This window comes from Porites lutea, chromosome 5 (assembly GCF_958299795.1).
Source record: "Porites lutea chromosome 5, jaPorLute2.1, whole genome shotgun sequence".
NCBI classification, from domain to species: domain Eukaryota; kingdom Metazoa; phylum Cnidaria; class Anthozoa; order Scleractinia; family Poritidae; genus Porites; species Porites lutea.
In genome coordinates, this window is record NC_133205.1 from 2,136,571 (window position 1) to 2,161,500 (window position 24,930).

The window sequence follows — 24,930 nt, forward strand, 5'->3', positions numbered from 1 at the left end:
TTAATCTAAAATTAATTATTGTGCACCTTCCGCAATTTGTTGAGAATAGCTTGTGTTAAAACAAAAGCAATAAGATAGGAGAAGTATATGTGGAGAAGTCCAACCCCTGCTCCATGAAAAAAAAAAGTGGAAAAGCTTTGCTCTTCCTTGCTAATGCTAAACTACAACTCAGGCGATCACTAAAAAAAAGTTTACTTACAACCTTCCATATCTAGGGGTGCAAAATAAAAAACAATAGGAATTTTAAACTCTTTGATCATGACTCAGGAAATATTCATCATTACTAGAACCTAGTAACGTGACATTAATTAGTTATCATTTTAAAATGTCTTCAAAATAAAACTGTCAATGAGTTTCAGACTTAAGATGACAAGAGCCATAATGGCTCTTGATCTTGACTAAGGCATGGATAATAGAAAGACTGTCTTTCTATTATCCATGACTAAGGTTATTAATAGCTCTGACCGGACTAGAAAATCTAAGCAACAGGCCACTGTATTGGTTACCGAAGAAGTAGGTACTGTGCGCTGAACAGGGTGTGGTTTTCAAGCGTTAGTTGAACAGGGTGTCTTGAATGGGAAGCCCTTACAGGAGTGTGAAGATACTAGATTAGCGATAAGTGGCCTAAATGTGTGGTACCGGCACTATTTCTTTCCAAAAATAAAAAAATTAATTCTCCTATTCGAGTTCAATCAGATCACTGTGACTCTAGGGTGAACGGGGGAGACTAAAAACTAGTACCCAAGCTACACCCAGCCACTTTTACTTGAGCCGATATCCCCGCAAATCCCAAATCCCGCACGCGAAGCGTTAGCAAAACGGCCCTTCGAATCTCATCCTTGTGTCGACTTGCTTGGCGTTTTCCAGCTAAGAACATCATGAGTAACAAAGAAAAAGTCTGCTTCCCTTCGGAGAATAAACAAGGAGCTTTGTCGGGGGTGTTGACGGGAGACACTAGCAAATCAAGCATGGGGCTCGTGGTTCTACAGGAGTGGTGGGGCATGAATCAGGTGATCATAGACGAAGCTGCGGATATTTCTGGAAGGGGCAACTTTGTTACCCTTGTTCCCGACTTGTACCGGGGAAAAATAGCGACGGATCACGAAACCGCGGGCCACTACATGTCTGATTTGGATTGGCCAGGCGCAGTGCAAGATATCGCTGGGGCTGCGAAATATTTGAAGGAGAAAGGTTGGTCCAATATATAAACTCCTTAATAGTTAATCGGGGTCACGCAATTCGAGGGAGAGTATAGTATACGTAGGTGTTGCAACTTTGGGCTGGTCCGGAACGCTGCAAAATCCTGAAAATGACCCCTTTTTTGTTAAGATAACTCCAAGCTTTGTTTTGAAACTGCAGTGGTTCAAAATGGATATTTTCCCTACCCAGGGAGTGGGAGGGTGTGTTTAGGATTAGTATTCGCCGACAGAATGTTCAATAATGAGAAAATCCTTAAATAAGAATGACCGAGCAGGCCCATAGGGAGGTTTTTTACGGGGCAGGTGCAATCCAACTAGGAGACATACCAAATAAGGCTGGTGGGGCATATCTCTTAAGGGGGGAAGCTTTAGTTGTCTGAGACAAAATTTCCCAGGAAGTTTGCAACTTGGGGGGGGGGGGGGGGCTCACCTGGAACACGTTAGTGTGAGTCCAGGGACATGCTCCTGTGAAAACTTTTTGAATTTTAAAAGCCTCCTGAAATGGCTGAAAATGCAATTAAAACTAAGATGGTGTGGTGAAACTTATATACTTTCAACAAGAAAAAATGTCAACCTAAAAAAACTTTTCTCCACAAAGAGTCACACGGTGTAGCTTTAATAGGAGTTCTTATATCCTCCAAGCAACATAGAGAACTGGGTCCAGCATGTCAAAGCTGACGGGAGTTCTCATACTCGCCAACTGGTAAAATAACAATTCAGATCCAACCTGACTTTGCAGAAAAGTATGGCAAACAAACACAAAAAGGATTTTTAATGAGCAATGAAAAAGTGTCTTGTAGGCACACCAAATCCCCTTTTTATACTTAACGAAGGCTAAAACTTTTTTTTTTTGGAAAAAGTGAGTCAGGCTTGTGACTTCTTTAACAGCATTTTCAATTTCACTACACAATACCCCTACTTCACTCTTTTTAAGTCACTGATCAATAAAAAAGTGGACCTCTGGTGCCTATGGGGGGAGGGGCAAGGGCATGCTTCACATCCACCTCCCTACAGGTCTGCCAAGACTAGGTTTTCTTGAGCCAGCAAGACTGAGCACCCACCCAAACCCTTGTTTTCACTAAAACCCCTAGACACCACAACCTGGTTGAGGTCATTGTTATCTAAGGTCTTCCCAATAATGAATACAGTCCTCTCTCACTGGTTACCAGCATGATGGGTGTTTTACTAGGAGGGGGGGGGGGTGACTGCTTATTACCTGTGAGGGAGGCGCACAATGCACCATTTTGAGTAAACTTAGATTTTCAAACCCAACCCCCCAATTCATCCTAGCTATTTAGAAATGACCCTCCATAAATTTTAACTATGGTGAAAGTGAGCCTCCATAGGAATATTCTAGCAACAAATTGTGTAACTTGCAGAATAAAGATTATTTTTTCGTGTTTTCAGGGAGAAGTGCATACCCTCTCATGCCTAAAAAACATGAAAAAAACAACACCTGTTCTGCAGGCCACAAATCGTGCCAAAAGTTCACCACATGCTTTATCTACAGTTATGTTTATAAGATCAGTGTTTGCTATTTACAGATGTTACATTCAATTTCAATTAACGCTTGTTACTGCTCTGTACTACTTTCATGAAATTATTAAAATGCCCCCCCAGGTAATGCTCCCTAATCTGAAAATGACCCCCCACCAAAATAGCCGGTCCAGGCCCCCATCTCGGGTAATAAATGACCAGCCCATAGAGACCTTTGGGAAGTTTGCCTGATTTGTAAAACTAATTATTTTTTTGAGCACCAGCCCATCTGATCCTCCTTTTCAGTATATATACAGCAGTCAATGGACAGCTGTAATTTATCAACTCAGTTGACAGAACCCCAAAGTCTTATTTCAGTCCTACACTGATGCACCCTGTAATCAGAGCCTGTTTTTGTCTTCTTGTTGGTCAAGAAGGAGAAAAGGAGGCTGATCTGCCTGAATGGTGTAAAGTTTCTGAATTTGCCACAGCCTCCATTTCTGGATAAGTCAATCTTGCCTTCTCTCATCAAACTTGTTTTTTCAAATGCAAGCATCCATTTATTGATAGTCCGATGGTCTTAACTAAACCGACTGTGCCAAGTTCACAGCTATTAGACCTGGGTTGCAAACTGTATCCTTATAGCAACAAGCAACACATATGCCCAACAAAGATCCTACTCGATTAATGCAGTCTTCCTTAAGTACGCCAAAATCGAAATATTGTCGTGAGCAAGTGAAAGAAAGGCTCTGCCAGCAGGTTGCCACTGATGCAGCCCCATACTTAGTATAAGGCTATGTTCAAACTATACCGGTTAGCTTTTCGTGGCACCACGTATAGCTAACCTCCGGCAGTGTAGTCAGTCAATATGTGACCCTCTGCTCTAGAGATCGGACTGGGGTAGCCTTGCTCCACCTCAGACTTATCACACCACCACAACAATTTTTGTGAGTGTGTGAACAGAAGCCCTACCCAGTATGATATTCGTGGCAGCACAAAGGCTAGCGGTACACTGTGAACGTAGCCTATGTTTAGAAACTAAACCCGCAATTATTTGTTATTTTGTCAGGTTGTAAGAAAGTGGGTGTGACTGGCTTCTGTATGGGTGGGGCCCTTGCTTTAGCTGCTGCTGCACTACTTCCTGAAGAGATTTCAGCTGCCGCTCCATTTTACGGCATTCCCAGTTCCGACCTCTGTGATGTGGGCAAGATCAAAGCACCAGTGCAAGCCCACTTTGGTAGTAAAGATACACTAGAAGGGTTCTCTTCTCTAAAAGATGCTAAGGCCCTTGCAGAGAAGTTTGATGCCGCTGGAGTGAGTTATGAGCTGCACATGTACGATACTGGCCATGCCTTCACTAATCCTACTAATCCAAATTACACTAAGGAAATTTGTGATTTGGCATTAGGAAGGATGGTAGACTTTATGAAGAAACATTTACAATGAACCCTGATTTTAAACAAACTTCGATTTGTACTGAGTGTTTTCCTTAAAAAAAGAAATTCTGTTTACAAATACTTGCAAGTAAATTATGAGGTGGACTGTTCTTTTAAAATTGAATAGACTTGCTAGAGGTGTCACACATACTTCTTTTAAAATGATTGTTTCCAAAACATGCTAAAAGTTTTTAACTAAACCAGTCCACTAATCAACATTTTACCAAGGAAATTTGTGTTTTGGCTTTAGGTAGTCCAATAGATTTAATTATGAAGCAATCAGATAGCAGTGAACTATAAATCTTTGATGATTTAGTGCTTTGTTCGTTTTTTGTTCACTTTAATAAATTATTTTCATTGATACCATCACTCAGAGTAGTACAACTCATTATTTCTGTGGTTCCAGCGGTGGAAAAAACTCCATGCCCCCCAAAAAAACAGGATTTCATGCAACTAACTTGTCTCAAAGGGGAAAATGAGTTTAATTTTTCATGTTGGAAGGTAGGTAGATGGGGAGCAGTCTATTAAGTGTTTTTAAGCTGGTGGGTTGGGAATTGTATTTAAAGTAGGGGATTGGCCCAGGAAGGGGTTAATTAGGACAGACACACACAAACGTATGTACCCTGTTTAGGACAGACTTGCACAAATTTATATACCCTGTTTAGGATGGAGTCTAGGTCAAAAGCCATATCCCTGTATAGGCCGTAATAGAGAGCATACCCCCCCTCTTCCAGGGGACTGGCAGGGGGTAGACATTTCTGAGTATCCAAGTTGGTTTCTTTCTCATTACACTGCATTTCCCATAGTCTCATTACCTTACCAATGGCGAGTGAGGAATTCTGACTAATCTGTCGCCCCCTTGGAAGATGAGGGCTAAGGTAAAGTATTGAAAAGCCTTTATTTTTTTAGGGTATTTTTATTGACTTTTTTACTTTTTTGTTTATTTATTTGTTTTATTCGTATGTTACTTTTTTTGTTGGGTGGAAGGAGGAGAGGGATCCAAAGGGAAATGATGCCTCTCTGTGATAGATATGTTTTGATAGATATTTCCAGATTCATGAAACCATCGAAAGTGACTGTCACACTCAGAAACTGTGAATGTCATAAATGTTTCTGGAATGTTATTGTAACTACACTGTAAGTACTCACTTTGGTAGACTGACAAAGGTAATTAGTTTGGGGGTGTGTCCTTATCTTTGTCGTGACTTTTCATTACACAGTCAATACTCTTGAGGATTTCCAATTTGATGATAAGAAAAATCAAAGGCATTGTCTTATATAGTGGTTGAGCAGATGACATGAAATGCCGCAAGTACAGCCAAGCCTCCTTGACAGAGACATGCTGAAACAGTCAGAGCAAGGTGTCCACATAACAGAAGTGTTCGTATTACAGAGGTAAGATTTGTATGACCGTCTGTAATAGAAAGGTGTTGAATCAAGCACATCCTGCTTTCATGTGATATTTAATAATAAGTCTAAGGAATATTGTGTTTTAGAATAATATAGACACGAAGTGATTTCAACAGAATCAGAAAGGCTGGAAAGGAAACTGTTATATGTGATTGATAGGTGCGTGTGAAATGCACACGTAAGGGTATCAGTCTCCAGCCATGGGTGACTCAAGGCGCCCTCGATTGTCCTACGGCAATTATGCCAAGGGTACAGTACATGCCTTTCAGTGGCATATGCGCTTAAGTTTGATGTTTTACATGCAAAATGTTAACCATGTCAAATCATAGTTTCACTCCTTTTGCAAGCTATAATAGTTAATCGTTTAAGAGAAATATTGCCACCCCGCCTGTGAAGAAACGTTGAGCTTTAAATCTGCCAATTCCCCAACTTATAGTAGAAAAGAACTCTAACAGTATTTACGAATCATTGCAAGATGACTTGATAGTGATCAAATTCTTTTTTGCCTTTTCAAAAACGCAAAAAGAACGAGGCCAACGCGGGATTGCCCGGGGGGGGGAGGGGGGTATGAAAGCAGGCAAAGTTTCCTTGAAGAATTCCTTTGGGCTGCCTTTGTTGAAGTTTTTGCGGAGTCAGTTACTGGCAGTGTGCACGAAATTTCTAAGATGGCGTTCAGAGTAAGGTGACGGTGTTTTGCCTATCTTATAGAAATGTTTCTTAAGAGATTTCGTTTGAAGACGCTGCGGTTAGTGACGATGTGCCAACCCCCTCCTCAGGCACTTCTTTTTTCGCACAGAGGAGAGCGCAAAACTGGAGTGACAAGAGAGTGACTGGTGGCAAAGCGCAAGGAACCATAGGAAGGAGAATAAAGAGAGGCGACTCGTCCTTCCCGCCTTTATTTGCGCGCAAATTTTCATCGAGAGAGAGACGTCTGGATTACTGGTAGACCAGACCATGTGCTGTTTTTTCTACTAACTGTGGTAGAACTGGTGTAGCGTCCATGTCATGCTGAAGCTCCCTCTGACCTAACTCCATGAGGGTATAATAAACTTTCATGCAAAAACATTCAGTCTGCCCCGCCGAGGTGTGTAGGACTTGTAGAGGTATCTATGACGTTTGGCGACTGTTTTGCATGACAACTATTTTGCATGACTGTACACGTCATGTCTATTAATATTTAAGTGTATCCTTTCCCCATCCATTTTTTTTTAACCGCCATGCTAATGACATTGACAGAACAACTACGACAAAATTTTAAACATATTTTACTACATATTTCCGAAGATATGACTCGGAAAGATATACAAAAGATTTACAGCTTATGTACGGAACGTATATCGATTAGTGATACTAAAACTTTAGTTATTTTTCGACGTTTAGAACATGAAAGATTGATTTCGTGGAAAGATGTTGACTACTTAAAGTATTTAATGCGTGAAATTCGAAGATTGGATATTGTAGAAACACTGACAGAATATGAAAATAAAAGAGATCTTACCATACTTCTGGATTTTTATGCAAGGAAGAGGCAAGGTCTGGACTTCACTTGTTGTTCCCACAACGTGAGAAGAGTAGCTGGATATTTAACGAGACTTATGGATATGGTTCAAGACAACATTGATATCGTCAACATAATTACCTCGGTGAATTCGAGCAAGGAAATAAGAAATGCATTAGTTAATTTTGAAGAGGAGATAGACTGTAGAGAGCAAACGTTTTCGTGGAATGAGTTTATGATGCTGGTTGTTATCGCAGGAGAACTCTTAGCCATTGCTTCAGCTAGCGAAGTGCGCTCGGAACCTGTTATGGAGTTGTGTTCCACCGCAGCAGATGAACTCTGTCCAAGAATGATAGAATTGGGAAGTTGGGTAAGTTAAATGTATTGAATTAGTATATAGTCCTTTTCAGTTTAATGCTTTATAGCCAATAAATACAGTAAACCCCTTATCTTACTCCCGAAGCTCTTCAGTTCTCTTTGATTGATACTGATCAAGTAGACAGATATCGAGGGCCGAATAAAAACGAAAGCGGAAGTTGCCGAGCTTCTACAAAAACAAAATAAATCATACAATTTACCTCTGTAAAAGAGGTTTGAATTTCAATCCAAAGGACAGACATAATGATTTTATTTCTTAAACTCAGTTGAAAAACGAGGCGATACATGTCAATTCCTTGCCGAAACTTCAATTGTGCGAAACAGCGACAGGAAAATTGTACATTCAATGTGAAAGGCCCAAAATACTGTCAGTAATTGTCTCTTCTCAGGTAGAACGTTTTCTTGAAATAAAGCTTAAAAGATAAGTACCGTAGTTTGTTTTGAGCTGAACTTATCACTTCTTAACGAGCATGTGTTCTTGCAACTTCAGGAGCCTGTATTGCTGGAGCCGACTTAATTTGGAATTGATTGCCAGACTTCACCCTAGCTTTCGAATACTGTGTTTAAGTAATTTGGACTTGAATTTGTTTTTGTTCTGCAGAAAGAGTTTTGCGACCAAGTGAGGAAAAGGTATAACTCGGTTTACCATCGACGGCATTTGGAGTCCAACCCTACCTTGTTCGTGCAAAGACAGAGAGCGGAAATTGTTGAACGTCTTTCAGAGACAATCTTCTTTACAGTGAATAGTTAATTGTTGTTTTCATGTTTTCGATTGCGGGTTTGCGGGTCATGGGAGTCTGTGATTCTGCTAGTCTTTACATGCGAGCTGACATTAGTCACGATTTCGTTCCGATTTCGTTTTTTTTGTTCAGTTCGATGGTTTAGTACCTTTTTGGTTTTGTTTCCATCGTTTCTAACTGAAGGCTTTTTTTTTTTCGGGTTTTTTGGTTTGTGTTTCGTGACGGTTGAACGAGAAGTTTTGGTATAAGTGACCTCATTTTCTTCAGTATTATGTTCGTTCTTTTTCTTTCCCATTTCCGCAGACTCGTATCGACTTCTTTCTTTTTTTGTTTTCGAATAGTTTGGTTATGTGTTTGTTAGTTCACGACAGAGTCTGTTAGCAGGGTAGAGGTTTACAGATTGACAGCTATAAAGTACAAATGTTACAGAAATGTAATTAAAACCACGAGTACGGAGTTTTAAACCATGAAGTACAAAATGTTAAACCATGAAGGACAGGATGTTAAACCATGAATTACAGAATGTTAAAATTTATATGAAGTACAGAACGTTAAACCATGAAGTACAGAATGTTAAACCATGAAGGACAGGATGTTCAACGAAGTACAGAATGTTAAAATTTTTATGAAGTACAGAATGTTAAACCATGAAGTACAGAGTGTTAAACCATGAAGTACAGAATGTTAAAATTGTTATGAAGTACAGAATGTTAAACCATGAAGTACAGAATGTTAAACCATGAAGTACAAGATGTTAAACGAAGTACAGAATGTCAAACCATGAAGTACAGAGTGTTAAAAACCGTGAAGGACAGGATGTTAAATGAAGTACAGAATGTTAAAATTTTTATGAAGGACAGGATGTTAAACGAAGTACAGAATGTTAAAATTTTTATGAAGTACAGAATGTTAAACCATGCAGTACAGAATGTTAAACCATGAAGGACAGGATGTTAAAATTTATATGAAGTACAGAATGTTAAACCATGAAGTACAAGATGTTAAACGAAGTACAGAATGTTAAACCATGAAGCACAGAATGTTAAACCATGAAGGACAGGATGTTAAATGAAGTACAGAATGTTAAAATTTTTATGAAGTACAGAATGTTAAACCATGAAGGACAGGATGTTAAACGAAGTACAGAATGTTAAAATTTTTATGAAGTACAGAATGTTAAACCATGAAGTACAGAGTGTTAAACCATGAAGTACAGAATGTTAAACCATGAAGTACAAGATGTTAAACGAAGTACAGAATGTTAAACCATGAAGCACAGAATGATAAACCATGAAGGACAGGATGTTAAATGAAGTACAGAATGTTAAACCATGAAGGACAGGATGTTAAACGAAGTACAGAATGTTAAACCATGAAGTACAGAGTGTTAAACCATGAAGGACAGGATGTTAAACCATGAATTACAGAATGTTAAAATTTGTATGAAGTACAGAATGTTAAACTATGAAGGGCGAAGTACAGAATGTTACGGAATTTTTATAAACCAGACAGCGAAGAACGGAATGTTACAGAATTTATATAAACCAGAAAATACCCCCAAAAAATCGAAAAACATATATGCTGAACGCGAGGAAGATGTCATTTTCCAATCTAAGTACATTTGGTCCAAGGATTTCGTACACTGATGTTAATTTTGTTAGCTAGGTGAACTCAGCTTTTACTGAGTAATAGGATGACTGAATTCGAATAGGGTATGATGCAAGTATGCAGCGTGATCGAGTATTTAGCGTTTGAATTAGTTATGAGGTATGCAGTATGAAGTATAAATCCTTGTTCTGAATGGTAATATAGCAGGAGTGAAGAAAATTTTTAAGTAGAAAAGGATTGGAAAATTATGACCTCAAAGCGTTCGGAAGCAACTATGAAAAAAAATATGAAGAAAAATGAAATTAACAGTCAAACCCAAGTACAACAAGAGAAGTTACAATTAAGGAATAAACACAACAACTGCAAATCTTTGGCGGCTTAGATTTGCACAACATGGTATAAACCTAACCAAAAAACAAATAAACAAAACCAGGATTGTCGTTAGTATAAAATTGCTCTACGAGCAGATGCAGTCAATAAAGGATGTGACGATGATTTTCAAGTGTCTTTAATTTGTTGTTTGTCACTACACTTGTAAATCGCCTTCATGCTTCAGTGTTAGCAAAAATGCCAGTGTAAAGTCATAACTCTGTATGCCAAGAGAAAGCTCTCTAGTCAAACTCTGGTCTCGGGGTAGGGAAGAGTTGCGGAAATATTTACTTTCCTTCTCACATTCTCAACGCATGAAAAGGGCTTTCAGATGCAGCGAACTAGGCTACCGGCGAGAAGCAAGGGGCGAAGCGAGCCCTGATAAACGAGCGAGTCTCTCCGATCCCGATCCCTTTTTTCATTCCATTATTATTCATTCAAAGAGATTTTAAAAATAATATTATATCCAACTTTCCCCCGAAAGGAAGGGGGAGTTCTGAATATTGTTGGTATACAGCTATTTCGAGAAAGGTTGTCGGAAAAAGTGCCCGAGACAATCCCGATAGGTATTGTGTAAGGTTTTGAGCTCACTGTTCTTCAAAGAAATTTGAAAAAATGGCACGAGAGGCCGTGGAAATATGAGTTTGCTTGTGTTAAAGGAAAACAAGAAAAGTAGGTTCGACAGCTACATAACAGACTTGTCAGGAGCAGCGTATTGATCATATCCCATATTACCTCTCGGGATTGTCGCGTGCACATTTTTTCCGACAACCTTTCTCGAAATAGCTGTATACTATGAGACGCGAAGAACTTTGCACCAGCCTTGCATGAGGATCGAGGGTTGGGGGGGGAATAGTTCTATTTGCTTGAATTGCCGAATCCCTATAGGCCTTTTTATTCTGCGCGCGGCCTATGCGTTTCGGGTCTCTTGGTCCAAGCGAGTTTTTGTTTCCGGGCCGGCCGTTTGTCTTGGATAAGTCACCAAAATGCATTGACCAAGAAGGCCTGCGGACTAATTGCGGCCTGCGTCATCGTGTTGCCCTAATTTGGTGGTGATTATGATTCACGGGTATATAAAAGCTAAATTTCGCGTCCGTCAACACAGATTATATGCAGCATCGCCTTATATATGTCAGCGAACACTGTGACAGAACTTGTTACTGACGAACTGAGACATGAATATAAAGCTACTCTTTTTGCAGATTAAGAAACTTTTAACAAACTGATTGGTTTAGTTCATCCGCTTCTGCTTGTGACTCTGACAACCTAGTTTTCCCTTAATCGTAAACGTCGGAGTAGTAAGCGGAATCAGCGGAACGCTGTTTTCACTAAGTCGTAAAGTTCTACGCTTCTGGCGGATTAAGTCTCCGACTCCGACTCCGAAAACCAGCCTTCAGTGTACTAAATTCCAGTCCTCACTCCTGAATATTTACCTCCGTCTCAGTGGGTTCCAGGCCTCGCTCCTACTTATTTACTTCAGTGACAGGCCAAATAGCTGTTCACACTGCACGGCACAAAACCTATCCGGCGATATGTAACGCTCCACTTTCAAGACCGACGAGGCGGAGCTTCGCCCTGTTACAGAAATCGCGCCGAAATCACCGTTCTTGTGTGAGCAATCAAAGAGGTCTTCGCGAGATAAGAGTGGTTTTGCTGCATTGGTGGACCGTGTAGTCGCCAATGCAACTCCGTGTAACATGATTGCTTGTTGGAGGATTAAAATGTACTGTACAGAAGCCCTCTCGGATATGATTTTCGTGGCGGCGCAAAAGCTATCCGGCCTGTATAGTTGAACATAGCCTAAATTAAACTGAACAACGCTTGCATTACCGCCCATATCGTATCTGTGGTTAATATCTGTGGCGCCACCTGACGAATCCAGACCCAACCTCTCCCACCCTCCAAGACAACAACTCATCGAGTGCATAATTTCGGACTTTTTCTTTTTGTTAATTAAGATATACGAGGCCTATTAAATTTGTGATTACTATATTTTGTAGGAAAATTTCTGCTACCATGTCAAAGAGTGGTACAGGACAGTTTACCATCAACCCACCTCTGTAGATGGTGGCAGCCGCTTCGAGAAGGATAAAATAGCTTAAACGACAGACACAAGTGATTCTATCAATCCTTTGTCTATGAGACCAAGAATTATATGATACTACGCTAATTAGCAATAATACTTACTCCCGAGAGGGAAATCCAGTCCTCCTTACTTCCCCTCTCATGGACTGCCACCTTGCTGTGGTGGGGGGGGGGGGGGAGGGTTTGAGTGTAGTTTATCGTTAATATGGTTATTATATTGGGATTACATTATTACATTTATATCATTATTACATAAAGGACCCCCTCTCATGGACTGCTACCTTGATGTGGTGGAGGGGCTTGTGTGTCTCTGTGATCCTGCGAACTCAGCCGGCAGAGGCTTAGCCTCTGGCAGGTGCAACCAAGCCGGAAAGATCAATGGGGAGAGACCAGACAAAAGGGCAGCCATAAAAAAAGGAACAATTAAAACATTTCCTTAAATTTGTATCTTGAAATAATTCACCCGGTTTAAAATTGAGACGCGGTTTGGCCGTGTACTGTTCAATTCTCAACCGTTTTTAAAAGCAACCCATTTTATTGTTCGACAAGGGAACCCATTTTCTTAACGAAATCTTTTTTCCCCTTTTTTTTTTTGAAGTTATATCTTTTTTGTGCATTTTACCGCTTTTTTCTAAAATATAGACACCATAAACGCGCAAGGCAGTTGCATGAAAAATAGACACGATTTATTTTTCATAAGCAGTAATAAATCAGTCTACAGAAAAAATACTGTGATTTTCATTGAGGGAAAAATAAAAGCCATTCAACTTGTAAATGCTCGCGTGATTGTTCAGACTGTTCTGTTGTCATTTTTTTCAGTTTTTATTTTCTCAATGCCCTCCAAAGTGATATTAATACTAATAGAGTTTATGTTCTTTTTTATTAGCCCAATCTCTCAACCTTGTGATTGTTAACATCTTAATGATAAAGGTTTTATCGGTTAAAAGCTTGCCCACCTTCCTTAGCGTTAAACAATGCGTCCGCCCATTTCTTCATTTAAAGTATCCTTCAATATGATAACTGCGACAAACGGACCCCTCATCACTTATTGGGCCTTCGTTCAATCTGCTATTCCAGGCAGACGTGCAGGTTTACTGAAACGTACCACTCTGTAGCCTCTCCCAGTGGTTTGATTATCGCTGGATCGATGCTGAAGGAAAAGGAAACAACAGGAAAAATTTCCTGTGACGTCAATACCCCCAAACTAACCAGCCCTAAAATTGGATGTTAAGTTTTTTTAACCACATTTTGACCTTTGGGCAAAAATTTCAAAGTCTTTTCTTGGAGGTTACTTAAACATTTTCCATGGAGTTTGATTAATTTGTTAAACATTTGGGCACTATGTGAATTCAAAGGATGATTACGTCACGTTAAAATGACCTTAGTACGTCACGTGAGCATATGTAACAAAGGCAATTTTGAACTGCTGGGAAAACTGTAAGTGCCATTATATTGTCATGTCTTTGATGTTAAAATCTCAGTCGAGTTAACGAAGGAGGTGATTGTGGAAAGGAGGTCACAATTCCCCACCTTCCGACCCAAGACAAATTGCCTAGTCGAGGAATAGGTCTGAGAATTAATGAATGCTCAGCCGACAGGCAATATCTTTCTGTAACACATGTTCGTTATATACTTTTTGTTTTGTTCTCCTTTTTCTGGCCGGGTGGGAGTACTATTTAAAAAATGTCCTTAAATAATGTTGGTTTAAAAATATCACTATTCGCTTAAAACGGAATAGAACCTCGTCGATTAACTAGGAAAAACTGCCGAAATCCTGCGGACAGGCTGGCACCCGTCCCCCTTACCCCGCCTCTCCGATTATATCCAGTGGCTCAGCCTTTTGACCACCTAACATGTTGCATGCACCGATGAACCACTGTCCCGCCTTCTACACTCCCTTGTTCACAAAAGATACAAGGGATGTACCACAACTCTGTTTCACGTAACTCGTACGCGTGATTTGCGTGATCTGCCCCGTACCCAGACGTCTCTCTTTTGATGAAAATGTGCGCGCAAAGGAAGGCGGGAAGGAGACAACTGCCGTCTCTACCCTTCCCATGGTCCCTTGCGGTTCATCACCAGTCACTCGTTTCGCGCTCGCCTCTGCCATGCGAAAAACGAAGCGCCTGAGGAGGAGGCTGCAGAAGAAGGGCTCAGAAGCTTGCGCAGAACTTTTTTCCGCCCTGAAAGACCAACATTGACGTCACGTAGTCTCCAGTCTATCACGCGGCCATTTTAGAAACAAACTCGTGAAGTCTTCGGAAATGCTCGGAATTTGATCTTTTATCTTTCTATAAAGGCTTGGGAAGAAAAATCTTTACCCAAATCTCACTTAGGATGTTCTTTTTAGTGTTTGATGAAGGCAAAGCGGCAAAAGAAAATATTTCAATTTTTTGGTTCATTTGACCTTTAAGGTATAATGAGAATGTGCATGATGGGTCAACGCTTTATCACGTGGTAACCGAATTAGCAACCTTACGTCATCGCATTGCCCAAATTTGGTTGCTATTAAAGTTCCAGGGTATAAAGGGAGAGGAAAGGCTTTCATTTTGGGGTCCGCCATAATGTCAACATCACAATCATCGACCGTTTTTACCAACGAACTTGGACGACAGGAATATGAATACAGAAAAGTTCTTCTTGTGATCAACAGCAATTTGACTGAGGTTCAGAAAAAAAATCTTCACTTCTACTACACGAAATGCCCTGAAGGTAATGAAACCCTGGAACTTTTTCGTTCATTAGAAGATGACAAAATGATATCTTGGGAAGACGTGTGTTTACTAAAGGACGGTTTGCGTGCAGTAGGGCGAATGGACCTTGTCGATATCTTGACTGAATTTGAAAACAAGAGAGATCTGTTTACTCTCTTATATATCTATGCAAGAAAACGGCAGGGCTTTGAGGAATCTTCTTGTTACCTCAGTTCAGTCGAACAGGCAGCTGCGAATCTCACAAGGACGACAACGAACGGAATTTCTCCAAACGGCACCTTAAAATCATTGCTGGAATCTAGAAAGAGTATCAAGAAAGTCATAGGCGAGTTCGATGCGGTAATCGAACACGAACATCTGGATCCTTTGAATCAACTTACATTTACAGTTGTTATTGCTGGTGAAACTGTCGCTGAAGCCTTTAGAATGAGCGAAGAACGTCGTCTTATGTCTAAAGACATCATTAAAATGTGTAGGAGCGCCGCTGATGAGCTTTACTGTCGAATGCGGGAACAGGGAATGACGTGTGTAAGTTTGCAAATAGATATCGTTATTTTCTTTGTCTGTAGCCGAGAATAACGGGAAATCGTTTCAAGTTACTTCAGACCATATTTTATAGAAAAGGACCTCAGTTTACGTCCATAGTGTTAGCGATATCATGTATCCCTCTTGAAAACAATCATAATGCAAATTATTATTAATTCAAAATATTTCCCCATTTCTGATTGGCTTTATTGCCCCGGCTAATCCGTCATAACCAGATGGTGCTAACAACATTTGGAAGATGTTTGCAGTTATTTCATCCGTGTTTTGGTAGTGCAGAACTCTAGAAAATGGCGAAGGGGTTGTGTTATATGCGAAGACGGAATAGAGTTCCGAAGTGATGACGTCATAAAAATGAAAGTTGTGAAATTATGGGATTTGTTAAGATATTCTAAAAAAACAACGTCCAAGACGCCTACTCGCCAAAAATTAGCCATTCGGGGAAATTGTCTCTGACATATTAGCCCAGTTATGCTGTGACATACAAATCCTTCTAAATGTGGCTCGGTTCATAAGATTAGGAACCAGGTAAGATTTAGAAGGATTTGTATGGAGTCATCAGAGCATAACTGGGCTAATTTCTCAGAGACAATCGGCCCCGAATTGCTAATTTTTGGCGAGTAGGCGTCTTGGACGTTGTTCTTTCAGAATATCTTAACAAATCCCATAATTTCACAAATTTCATTTCCTATGACGTCACACTTCGGAACTCTATAGAATACTGGCAAAAAATAAAAATAAAACAAGGGAGAGCGAGAGGAGAGCCCCTCATTCTTTCTAACTCTTGCTAAAAGTTATAGGCACAATACGAAAAAAATATCAGAGTGGATTAACCGACCACTTTTTGAGAAATACCTGCGAGAACATAACACCAGATCATATTTTGAAACTGCCTAGTAGATGTTTTGAAGAAATGATTAGAATGTTTGGAACGTGGAAATATTGTAAATGAAGAAAAAACTCTGGTAGAAGGTGCATTACCAAAATATTTTGAAAAACTTGTGGACTAGGTAATCCCAAACCAGTAACAGTGAACTTAATGCTTCAGGTAACGGAATGAAATGCAGCTTAATTATTATTAACCTAATCAGAAGATTTATTTATAAGTTTAACTTATAGACTAAATATTGCCGCGTATAATTTGTTCAAAACTACACAAAAATCAGATCAGGACCCATTACGGACAACTTACCAAACAACTTTTCCAATCAGTTTTTTAAAACCCTTCCAATCAGATTCGCACGTCGTTACCAAATCCGTACAGCAGACTCGCATACTTTAAGGAGACTGAAGATTTTCCATCCACCCGGAATTAGAACTAAGAGATTTGTGGAAACTTTAGTTCAACAATAAGAGTAACTCCATGGTAATATTTTGGTGATTTCATTATTACTAATAGATTTGTTGTTGTTACTAAGGAATGATGTTCTTAGCCAAGGATAGTTGTAAAATTAATTCTTGTTTGTAAAGCGACTCATAAATGCTTCTGATAAAGCACAGTCTATTCTTTTCTCTTAATTCTCTTCTATTTTATTGTGCATTTTTTAAAAACTGCTTAATAATAATGTACGTTGATGGGAGGCAAGCGGAAAACTGAGCATAGGACTTTAAATTAAAAATGGTTTATGAATTTATCTTTTCAGGAACTTTTCTGTGAATATATAGAGGACAGATACAAATCGGTCTTCCCTCAACAAGATTCAGTGTCTGCTGAAGACATCGCCGACGTGGTTCACCGGCTGATGAAGACGTCTTTGTTCATATAAGACGTATCTCACCGTATTTACTCATTTCCAAAACGCCGTTTATTCAGGGGTGTCCTTTATTTCAAAATCACCTTTCTGACCTTCCCTGAGAACAATTATGGTAAATCATTGTAAAACAGAGTTGATGGTGTGGGTGGTGTAGATTACTGCGTTGTACCGAGCCCTTTCTTATAATCCTCAAATAACGCCACATTCGTCGGATAGGGTGAGCGTTTAAGCGAGGTCGGCGTTTATTGACAATTTTGCTTCAATATGCGTAGTTTGATCGAGTAAATACGGTACTATTATGCGAGATGCAACTCCGCCAGGATCAACAATCGTAAATGCTGGAATGAGCCTTTCTGACCCCCTCTTCGAACAAGCGTCCCTCTTCAATTTAGCGCCCCATCTCGACTTGAAAGATAAAATGAGCTCCCCAGGGTCGGGCTAATTCGAGCATTAACGATGTATATCCTGCTGGTCCCAAGCCCAGGTGAAAGGAGGAGGGGATTATTGTCATTATTACCTGATACTGAAACCTGATATCAGCTAAGAAAAAATATATAACTGAAAGTGAAAACAGGAGAAAGGGAAAAAATCAAATGGAACCACTTATCAAGAGAAGGTTGTTACGTTAAAGGACATTTAATAAGAAAAAAAAGAAAAAATCGAAAAAAAAAAAAAGAGTAAAAACAGGAGAAAAGAAAGAAAATAACAAACAAGCAAAAGATCAAAATATTACTCATTCAAAAGAAAAAATGAAACAGGAAAACAAACGACATATATAGCGGAACAACAACAAAAAATCCAACAATACCATGACTATGGCGGACCCCCCATATCTCATAAATTGAAAGCCCCCAAATGGAGGAGTTTTCTGGAATTAAAGAGTTGTAAAATATTATCATTTATCAATAAAAGATACAACCCATGTCTTAAAATTGCCTGCACTTTATTGTTGTTAATATAAATATTCTTGGAGAATGTAGTCAAAGGGATTAGAGCATTAATGGAACCCTGTTATTATTGTCTCGTGGAGCAGAAAATAATATTGCTTAAGAATTCTGTTTTCATTTTTAAATGAAAATCTCCTGTTCTGTCCATTTATTATGTCCTAATTTGAATTTTAAAGCTTTTTTATAGCGCGGAAGTGCACGTAGTGCACAGCAAAGCTGCTGCAATAGAATAAAGTTACTGTCAATGGTAGACTCCTAGTACGATGTAGCTCATAAAATGAAAGCACCAAGCGTGTTTTCTGATATAAATAATATAGTAATACTTAATTTTATCAATTACTAATCAAGGATGTGACTTTTTTAAATTTGCCTTCACGGATGGTTGTTTATAATATTCTTTGTTTGTGTATAGTCAGTGGGACTAGAGCATGTTACACGGTTATTTAACTTTTCCTTTTCCTATTTGAATTGAGAAAGACTAACGGACGAGGTTTTCAAGTTTACTTGAAAGCCTTATGTTTATTCTTCTTAGGTTCTGTTTATTTATATGGCCCCTCTATGAATTTTAGTTATAAAGCTTTAAGCAGTGAAAGCACACTTAACTTTTCCATCTAGTTAACAGGTACTTCACTCAATTGATTTGAAACCATCTAGAACTGACTAACTCGGGACAAACTACGTAGATACATCGATCCAGCTAGTGGTCGGAGTACAAATAGGAGCTCGCACGATGGACCGCCTGAGTTTGGGCCGACTCATTGGCCATTCGGCCACGCTACCTCCCTTAATTTTTTGTATTTTTGTTCGGAAAATATAATTTTAATATTCCATTCATTTTGTAAGACCAAATGATGAGCAAGTTCTAAAATTGCCCCCAAATGTTTTTTTTGACCATGTCGATAACTCTCTTTTATAGCAATAATCTCGGCCTGCACTAACTCCTTGCCAGTTTCTAATCCGTGATATGTGTATTTATACCGTAACGAAGGGGTTTCTTGGCACGGTAGAGTTCCTGCAGTAAATCGGTGTCTATTCGGGAAAAATGTTGAAGGCTTTGGCAAAGAGAAAGGAACCGAATCGAAATTTTGTTCACATGAAAACTTCCAACACATCATATAATATGACATATTGGAATGCCAACAATATTAGAATTTTTGATGTTAACAGAACACGGTACAAACCCTGTAATATGCTTGGAATGATTCTCGATTGCTCTCCGTTTCAATATCGTGTTGGGGAAACGTCAGCAAAGAAGAATTTAACAGCTTAGTCAGAAACTGTGGTTATTCATTTATACATGCAGAATTAAATGTTCCTAACCTGCCATGCGTACTTCATTTTGAAAGTGTTGGCACGCTAATAATAGACATCATAATAGACCTTAGCTTGGTATGTTGTAAATAAGCTCTTGTCGAACAATTCACGAACATATACTTGAAACCTAGCCTTGTCGGCAGGCAACTCTGGTTACACTGACAGCATGGAGTCTGACGACGAGAAAAGGAAAAAAATATTGAAGAGTGTCGACCGCGTCCTTCACCCTTTGGACTGGTGACGTGACCCAGGGTACTCTGGGGGTTTTCGTCAGACAACTTATCAGTTTGCTAATTCTATTATCCTTGTTTGACACAAAGAAAGATAATGATCACGCAGTACATCCACACATAAGCTTAAGCTTTCATACATAAATTGAAGGCTGTGGTAAAATTTTCTGACAATTTCAAGAGTAGCCGAAACAATTAAGTGCGAATGCCTTAACGTTTTAATCAAAACTCTAACATTCGTATGTGAAAATATCATTTTTACAAAGCCTTTCTACAGTTTTGATCTCGCACGATCGAATTAATCATCATTAAACTTTGTGAATAGGAAGAATTTTTTTGTAGGCTTTCTATGAAGTTTGCTTATTCTTTTATCCTTGTACGACACAAAACCAGCTCAAAATTGGTCTACCCAGGCCAGACACATACTACAAAGTTTAAAAGATGTTTAACGGTTGATTTTAGTTTTTGCAATCGATCGCCCGCTACATTAATACTAAACATGTGCGTAGGTTGGAGGCTTCAAAAAAACTTTGCGGCTGAAAATTTTATGAGGAGGAAAACTATAAATACGTTGTTTGCTGGTACGGGAGGGTTCAGAAGGAGAAATATCCTAGATAAGTTTTTCTAACGCCATTTTCTTTCGACAAACTAACAGACTATTGTAGGTCCAGTTGAGCGGCTTTTGTCTCTCAAAATTCCCCCACCATCGTGTAAAATTAAAAATATTGGATCTATATGCGCGAGCCAACATGCGCAGAAGGTCACCACCTTTTATTTGGCTAGCATCCATGTCACTCCCCGTTCTATCCCCATTCTCCCACTTGATCTCTCGATCGCTGCCTGCGGAGGAGGCCATTGCAACCCATGGCAAAAAGAGAGAATGAACCGCCAGTCTCTTGAGTTAAGCTCCTCGAGGGCTAAGCATTAAGAGTGATCAATAAAAAGATACTTTTTTTCATTAACAAAGTGGCTACTGTTGATTAGCCGTTTGTCTTATTTGTTATGTTAAAGTTAGGGTATAAAAGGTCAGTCATGCATTCGTCTGGTCTCCAACGTCAGCTCTGAACGACAGCTATTAATATATTTACAATTGAGTTTTTATCCAAGCTGGCTGAACCCGAGGTTCAGAATTCATGTCAACGATATAAAGGCGTCAGGACAGCGTCGTGGCAAACAAAAAATATGCTGAATCACTAGCTCAAGTTCAGAATCGATGCGCACATCCATGCATGACTGACACATTGACCGACCGGCCAACGTCACCCCATTGCCCATTTTTGGCGTTACTTATAATTCAGTGAATGTATATTAATATTTCAATTCGTGTTCGCTGTCTGCTGATGAGGCCATCATGTCTACGTTGAATTTAAACGCCATGACTGAAAAGCTTAAACTCGGGTATAGGTCTGCTCTCCTTCAGATATCGCACAAGCTGAAAAAGTTTCAGACAGAAGAACTTCTCTTCTATTACGACGAGGTTATCGAAAAGGAAGACACCGAGCCTTTGGCACTCTTCAGGTCGTTAGAATACGCAGGGAAACTTTCATGGAAAGATGTCAGCTTCCTCAAAGAAGGGTTGCTTTTAGTTCAAAGATTGGATCTTGCGAAGGACTTGACGGAATTTGAAGTCAACAGAAACTTCGCAGTTCTCCTTCACTTATATGGGAAAATGAGACAAAGTTCGCAATGGTCTTATTCTTCCTTCGAATCAATGGTAGAGGTAGCTAATCATCTGATGTTTCTCATGAGGGCTATTTGTGAAGATGAATTCGATATCAGCGACACCATTAACAAGTTCATGGAGGCGGAAAAAGAGTTCAAAAGTGTACTAAACGATTTAGAAGAGGAAACTGAACGGCAGCTGTCTGAACCATGGAGTAAACTGACTTTGTTGTTCTTAGTTTCTGGAGAATTAATCACCGCGAACATGTTAAAAGAAGCGGAACATGGTGGAAAGCCAAACGCTCCAGACTTGTGTTTCACCGCAGCTAAGAAGCTCTCTTCTCGGATGTTTAAGCTTGGAATGAATTGGGTAAGAATAACTTAAGGCTACGATAAATGCATTTTTCGTTCAGCAACGTACATGAGAAGGATTGTATTTCTTGAATCAATGTCATACGACCCTTTCGAGTAGAAATCAACAGCAATCAATCGAATGAGTATTTCATGGAGTTTCCGTATTCAGTTTTGACAAACACGTTGTCAGTGGCTAGAAGGCTGGTCTGTAAAAGCTACAAACACTGCTTTCGAATGTTCTGTTGAAAATTATCCATTTTAGCTTTACAAACACTGTTACTTTTATCTGTAAACTGTGCCATAACGACAAGGCAACAGTCTAGGCATATATGCACTTTGAAATTTAGAGTCGATCTCTTGGGCTAGCACGAACTGTGGCACCCCAAGGCACTAGCGTATTTTTTTCCCAAATTAATTTTACGGCACTATCGCGTTATATAATTGGATTTAACTTAATATAGAAGATGCGAATCTAAAATTACCTTTAACTTCAAAGAAAACACCAACTGAGGGTAACCGTTTTTCAGTATTGCTTTCTTAACTTTCGGGCGAATACATGACTCTTAAAAATGGCGGACCTTTGTCTCCTCAAACGATGCAAAGGATTTACTATTCAAAAGCTATAGAAATTGTCCAAATACAACCTTTTAGTATCCTTTGAGTACCAAGAAAACGGTTAGGGCAAGTACAGCTTAGGTGACTGATGTTTATCGATATTCCAATGCAAAGCTTCCTTTACTTCGTAAGTCACGACAAGCCACGCGATACTCTCACAATTTACTCGCTTACAGTTCGTGTCCCCAACTGCTTCCAATAGTTAAGTTGCGCTCTTTTTTCGACAAACAAGGCCTGCGTTAGTCGGTTACCTTTATGTCGTTTTAAAAGCCATAAAAAGATGTTTGCACGAGTAAACGCCCAGTTGGACTGACAGATTCGAAGGCTGTAAACCCTGACGCGAGTCATGATCTTATCAGTGCAAAACCAACTAGCCTTTTTGGTAGGTACAACTATTTTTCCTTCAAGCGAAAGAAAAATGCCTTTTTTGATATCTTAAAGCTTAAATTGTGACAAACAATTTAGAATGCAGTATATTTGCGTCCATATTATTCACGGTTTTTTATCACATGTTTAGAAGACACCTTTTGGCCTTGCATTCTAGCAAAGGTTGTGTCGATTGGTGAAGAAGGCATATTTCTATCAAAGTTAGCATAGCCTCCCGATTTCGAAGGCAAACAAAAATCAGTTTGCGATTTTATATTGTAAAGGATTAGCAGAGAAAGAGTTAAAGTTGTCAACATAAAATACTATTCGAGTTCTGGAAGCTTGTCCACAAGCACGTGGCATGAGTAATCGGACTGCAGGGGGTTTTGGGTAACAAAAAGTCTGCTTCGTTTAATATACCTTTAATCTTTAGTCTTTAAATTCGTGTTTTTGGCGATTGTTAAAAAATAAAAAATCCTAGCGAAATTTAATACCCATAAAGAAAATTCAAATCCGCCGAAAAAAATTGTTAACATGTAACAACAACAATATATACAGGAAGTATATCGACAAATCACACGTTTACTGGTAAGTTCCATTTCGTATCTTCTCACGGTGGTGAAATAAAGTAGTACGTCAATTTGGAAAAACTCCCAGTTTACCTTAAAAGTTAATTTTTGAAATATGCGGTTTTGCTCCCTCCAGTTTATATACAGGTCAGACTTTTTGAAAACTAAAAATAAAGTAGAGAAACTTGCCAAGACCCTTGAATCGAGAAATTAAATGCCCTTTTTTCATAATTATTCGCCTATTGAAATCGCCAAAAAAATACCCCGCGAAATACTGGCCCACGAGACTGGAGAAATTCCCCTAGAGGACACATGAAATATTCACTATCAGCATATGAAAAATTAAACACCAATTCTTAAGTCTAAAGCGTTCGTCATGGGAAAAAAGATGTTAGGGCTTGAACTAAAGTAGGTGAGTTAGTATACCTGTGAATAGAGACGGCTGATATATCAGTACCCTGTCTGCATCTTCTACTTCCATTATTGTTCTCCTTCTCCTCGACGACTACTCATTAATGGATGGGTTTTTAAATTACTTAAGTGACACTGAAGACGAACCAACAAACCATCTTCTTATAAATTTAAGACAATTTTCTTTTCTTTTTTTTTCAAACAAAGTTTGTCACACAACAAAAAAGCCAAAAAGGGGGAGAAGATTCAGCCGTCTTTGGTCCCGTTATGACTGGGTACGGAACTTAGATTTTTGTTTACGTTCATCTGTAAAGATACTACTCTTGATAAATATAATCTTTATGTTTTTTCCTTAGGATGAATTCTGCGTCTATGTGGAAGAACGATACAATTTCATCCATCGTCAGAAGCATCCAGTGTCAGAAAATGGCAGCTCGAATTGGGAGAAGCAGATGGCAGAGCTGGTTCAACACCTAAAACGTTCTGGTTATTTCTTGTAAGATCAGTTCAAGTTCGGTTCTACGGTTCTACGGTTCTACGGTTGGCAATAATACCATCCTTCAGCTTCTTAATTAATTTACTGATTGAGGTTTTAGTGTAGTTAGACTATAAGAGAGTACTGAATTTTTCTTGTAAACAATAGCTATATATACTTACCTTCTCAGACGGGCGGTATTTATGCACTTCAGTCAGTAACGAATATCCTGACTGTATAGCATATAGAATATTTGCTGGACATCAACAGCACGGTTTATGAATGGATGTTCTTTAGCACGCCCTCATTTTGTCTTGAATTATTCAGTGTGTGAGATGATGTCATCATTTAGCACCAGCATAAACAACCGATTAAAGAAAGAGAGGAAGAAATAAAGAAAGCAGCAGTGGATAAGAAAAAAAGAGAAATAGTCACAAGCTGTTACATCAAAGTTGACTTTACAATAAATTATAAAGTTACTGTCGGTTTTGATTTATTTTTTCTTGAAAATACTTACTAATAGTTAAATAAGGATTTTACTGTATCCCTGATAACCACAATCCATTGATCTTACCTTCTTGGCTACATTTTGTGGTTTAGGTAACGTTAATTATACCCCAGTCCACGGCTATCGTGTAGTAGTGTCCAGTTAAAAGCGAAGAACACAGCTTTAGACCCTGTTTACATGGAGTGGGGGACCCCGGTCTAGTGGGGTAGGTTCCTTTTTGTTTTGTGTCCCCCAGAGTGTGAAAACAAAACAAACCAACCCCACTAGAC

General features: G+C 39.2%; 4 protein-coding genes across 4 annotated transcripts; all 4 read left to right on the plus strand.

The window, feature by feature from the left end:
- The first annotated feature begins 786 nt into the window (after nucleotides 1-786).
- On the plus strand, nucleotides 787-4,478 carry LOC140936453 (protein usf-like). Its single transcript, XM_073385929.1, has 2 exons — nucleotides 787-1,191; nucleotides 3,745-4,478. The coding sequence occupies exons 1-2, from the start codon at nucleotides 879-881 to the stop codon at nucleotides 4,119-4,121; spliced, it is 690 nt and encodes a 229-aa protein (XP_073242030.1). The 5' UTR covers nucleotides 787-878; the 3' UTR covers nucleotides 4,122-4,478.
- A 2,231-nt stretch (nucleotides 4,479-6,709) lies between these two features.
- Nucleotides 6,710-10,240, plus strand: LOC140936448 (uncharacterized). The gene is made up of 2 exons (XM_073385924.1): nucleotides 6,710-7,389; nucleotides 7,999-10,240. Exons 1-2 carry the CDS (start codon nucleotides 6,739-6,741, stop codon nucleotides 8,146-8,148), a joined length of 801 nt encoding a protein of 266 aa, XP_073242025.1. The 5' UTR covers nucleotides 6,710-6,738; the 3' UTR covers nucleotides 8,149-10,240.
- Nucleotides 10,241-14,742: 4,502 nt separating this feature from the next.
- LOC140936449 (uncharacterized) lies at nucleotides 14,743-18,142 on the plus strand. Its single transcript, XM_073385925.1, has 2 exons — nucleotides 14,743-15,441; nucleotides 17,100-18,142. Exons 1-2 carry the CDS (start codon nucleotides 14,764-14,766, stop codon nucleotides 17,220-17,222), a joined length of 801 nt encoding a protein of 266 aa, XP_073242026.1. The 5' UTR covers nucleotides 14,743-14,763; the 3' UTR covers nucleotides 17,223-18,142.
- A 2,890-nt stretch (nucleotides 18,143-21,032) lies between these two features.
- LOC140936446 (uncharacterized) lies at nucleotides 21,033-24,652 on the plus strand. Its single transcript, XM_073385922.1, has 2 exons — nucleotides 21,033-21,733; nucleotides 24,035-24,652. Exons 1-2 carry the CDS (start codon nucleotides 21,053-21,055, stop codon nucleotides 24,176-24,178), a joined length of 825 nt encoding a protein of 274 aa, XP_073242023.1. The 5' UTR covers nucleotides 21,033-21,052; the 3' UTR covers nucleotides 24,179-24,652.
- The last annotated feature ends 278 nt before the right edge of the window (nucleotides 24,653-24,930 follow it).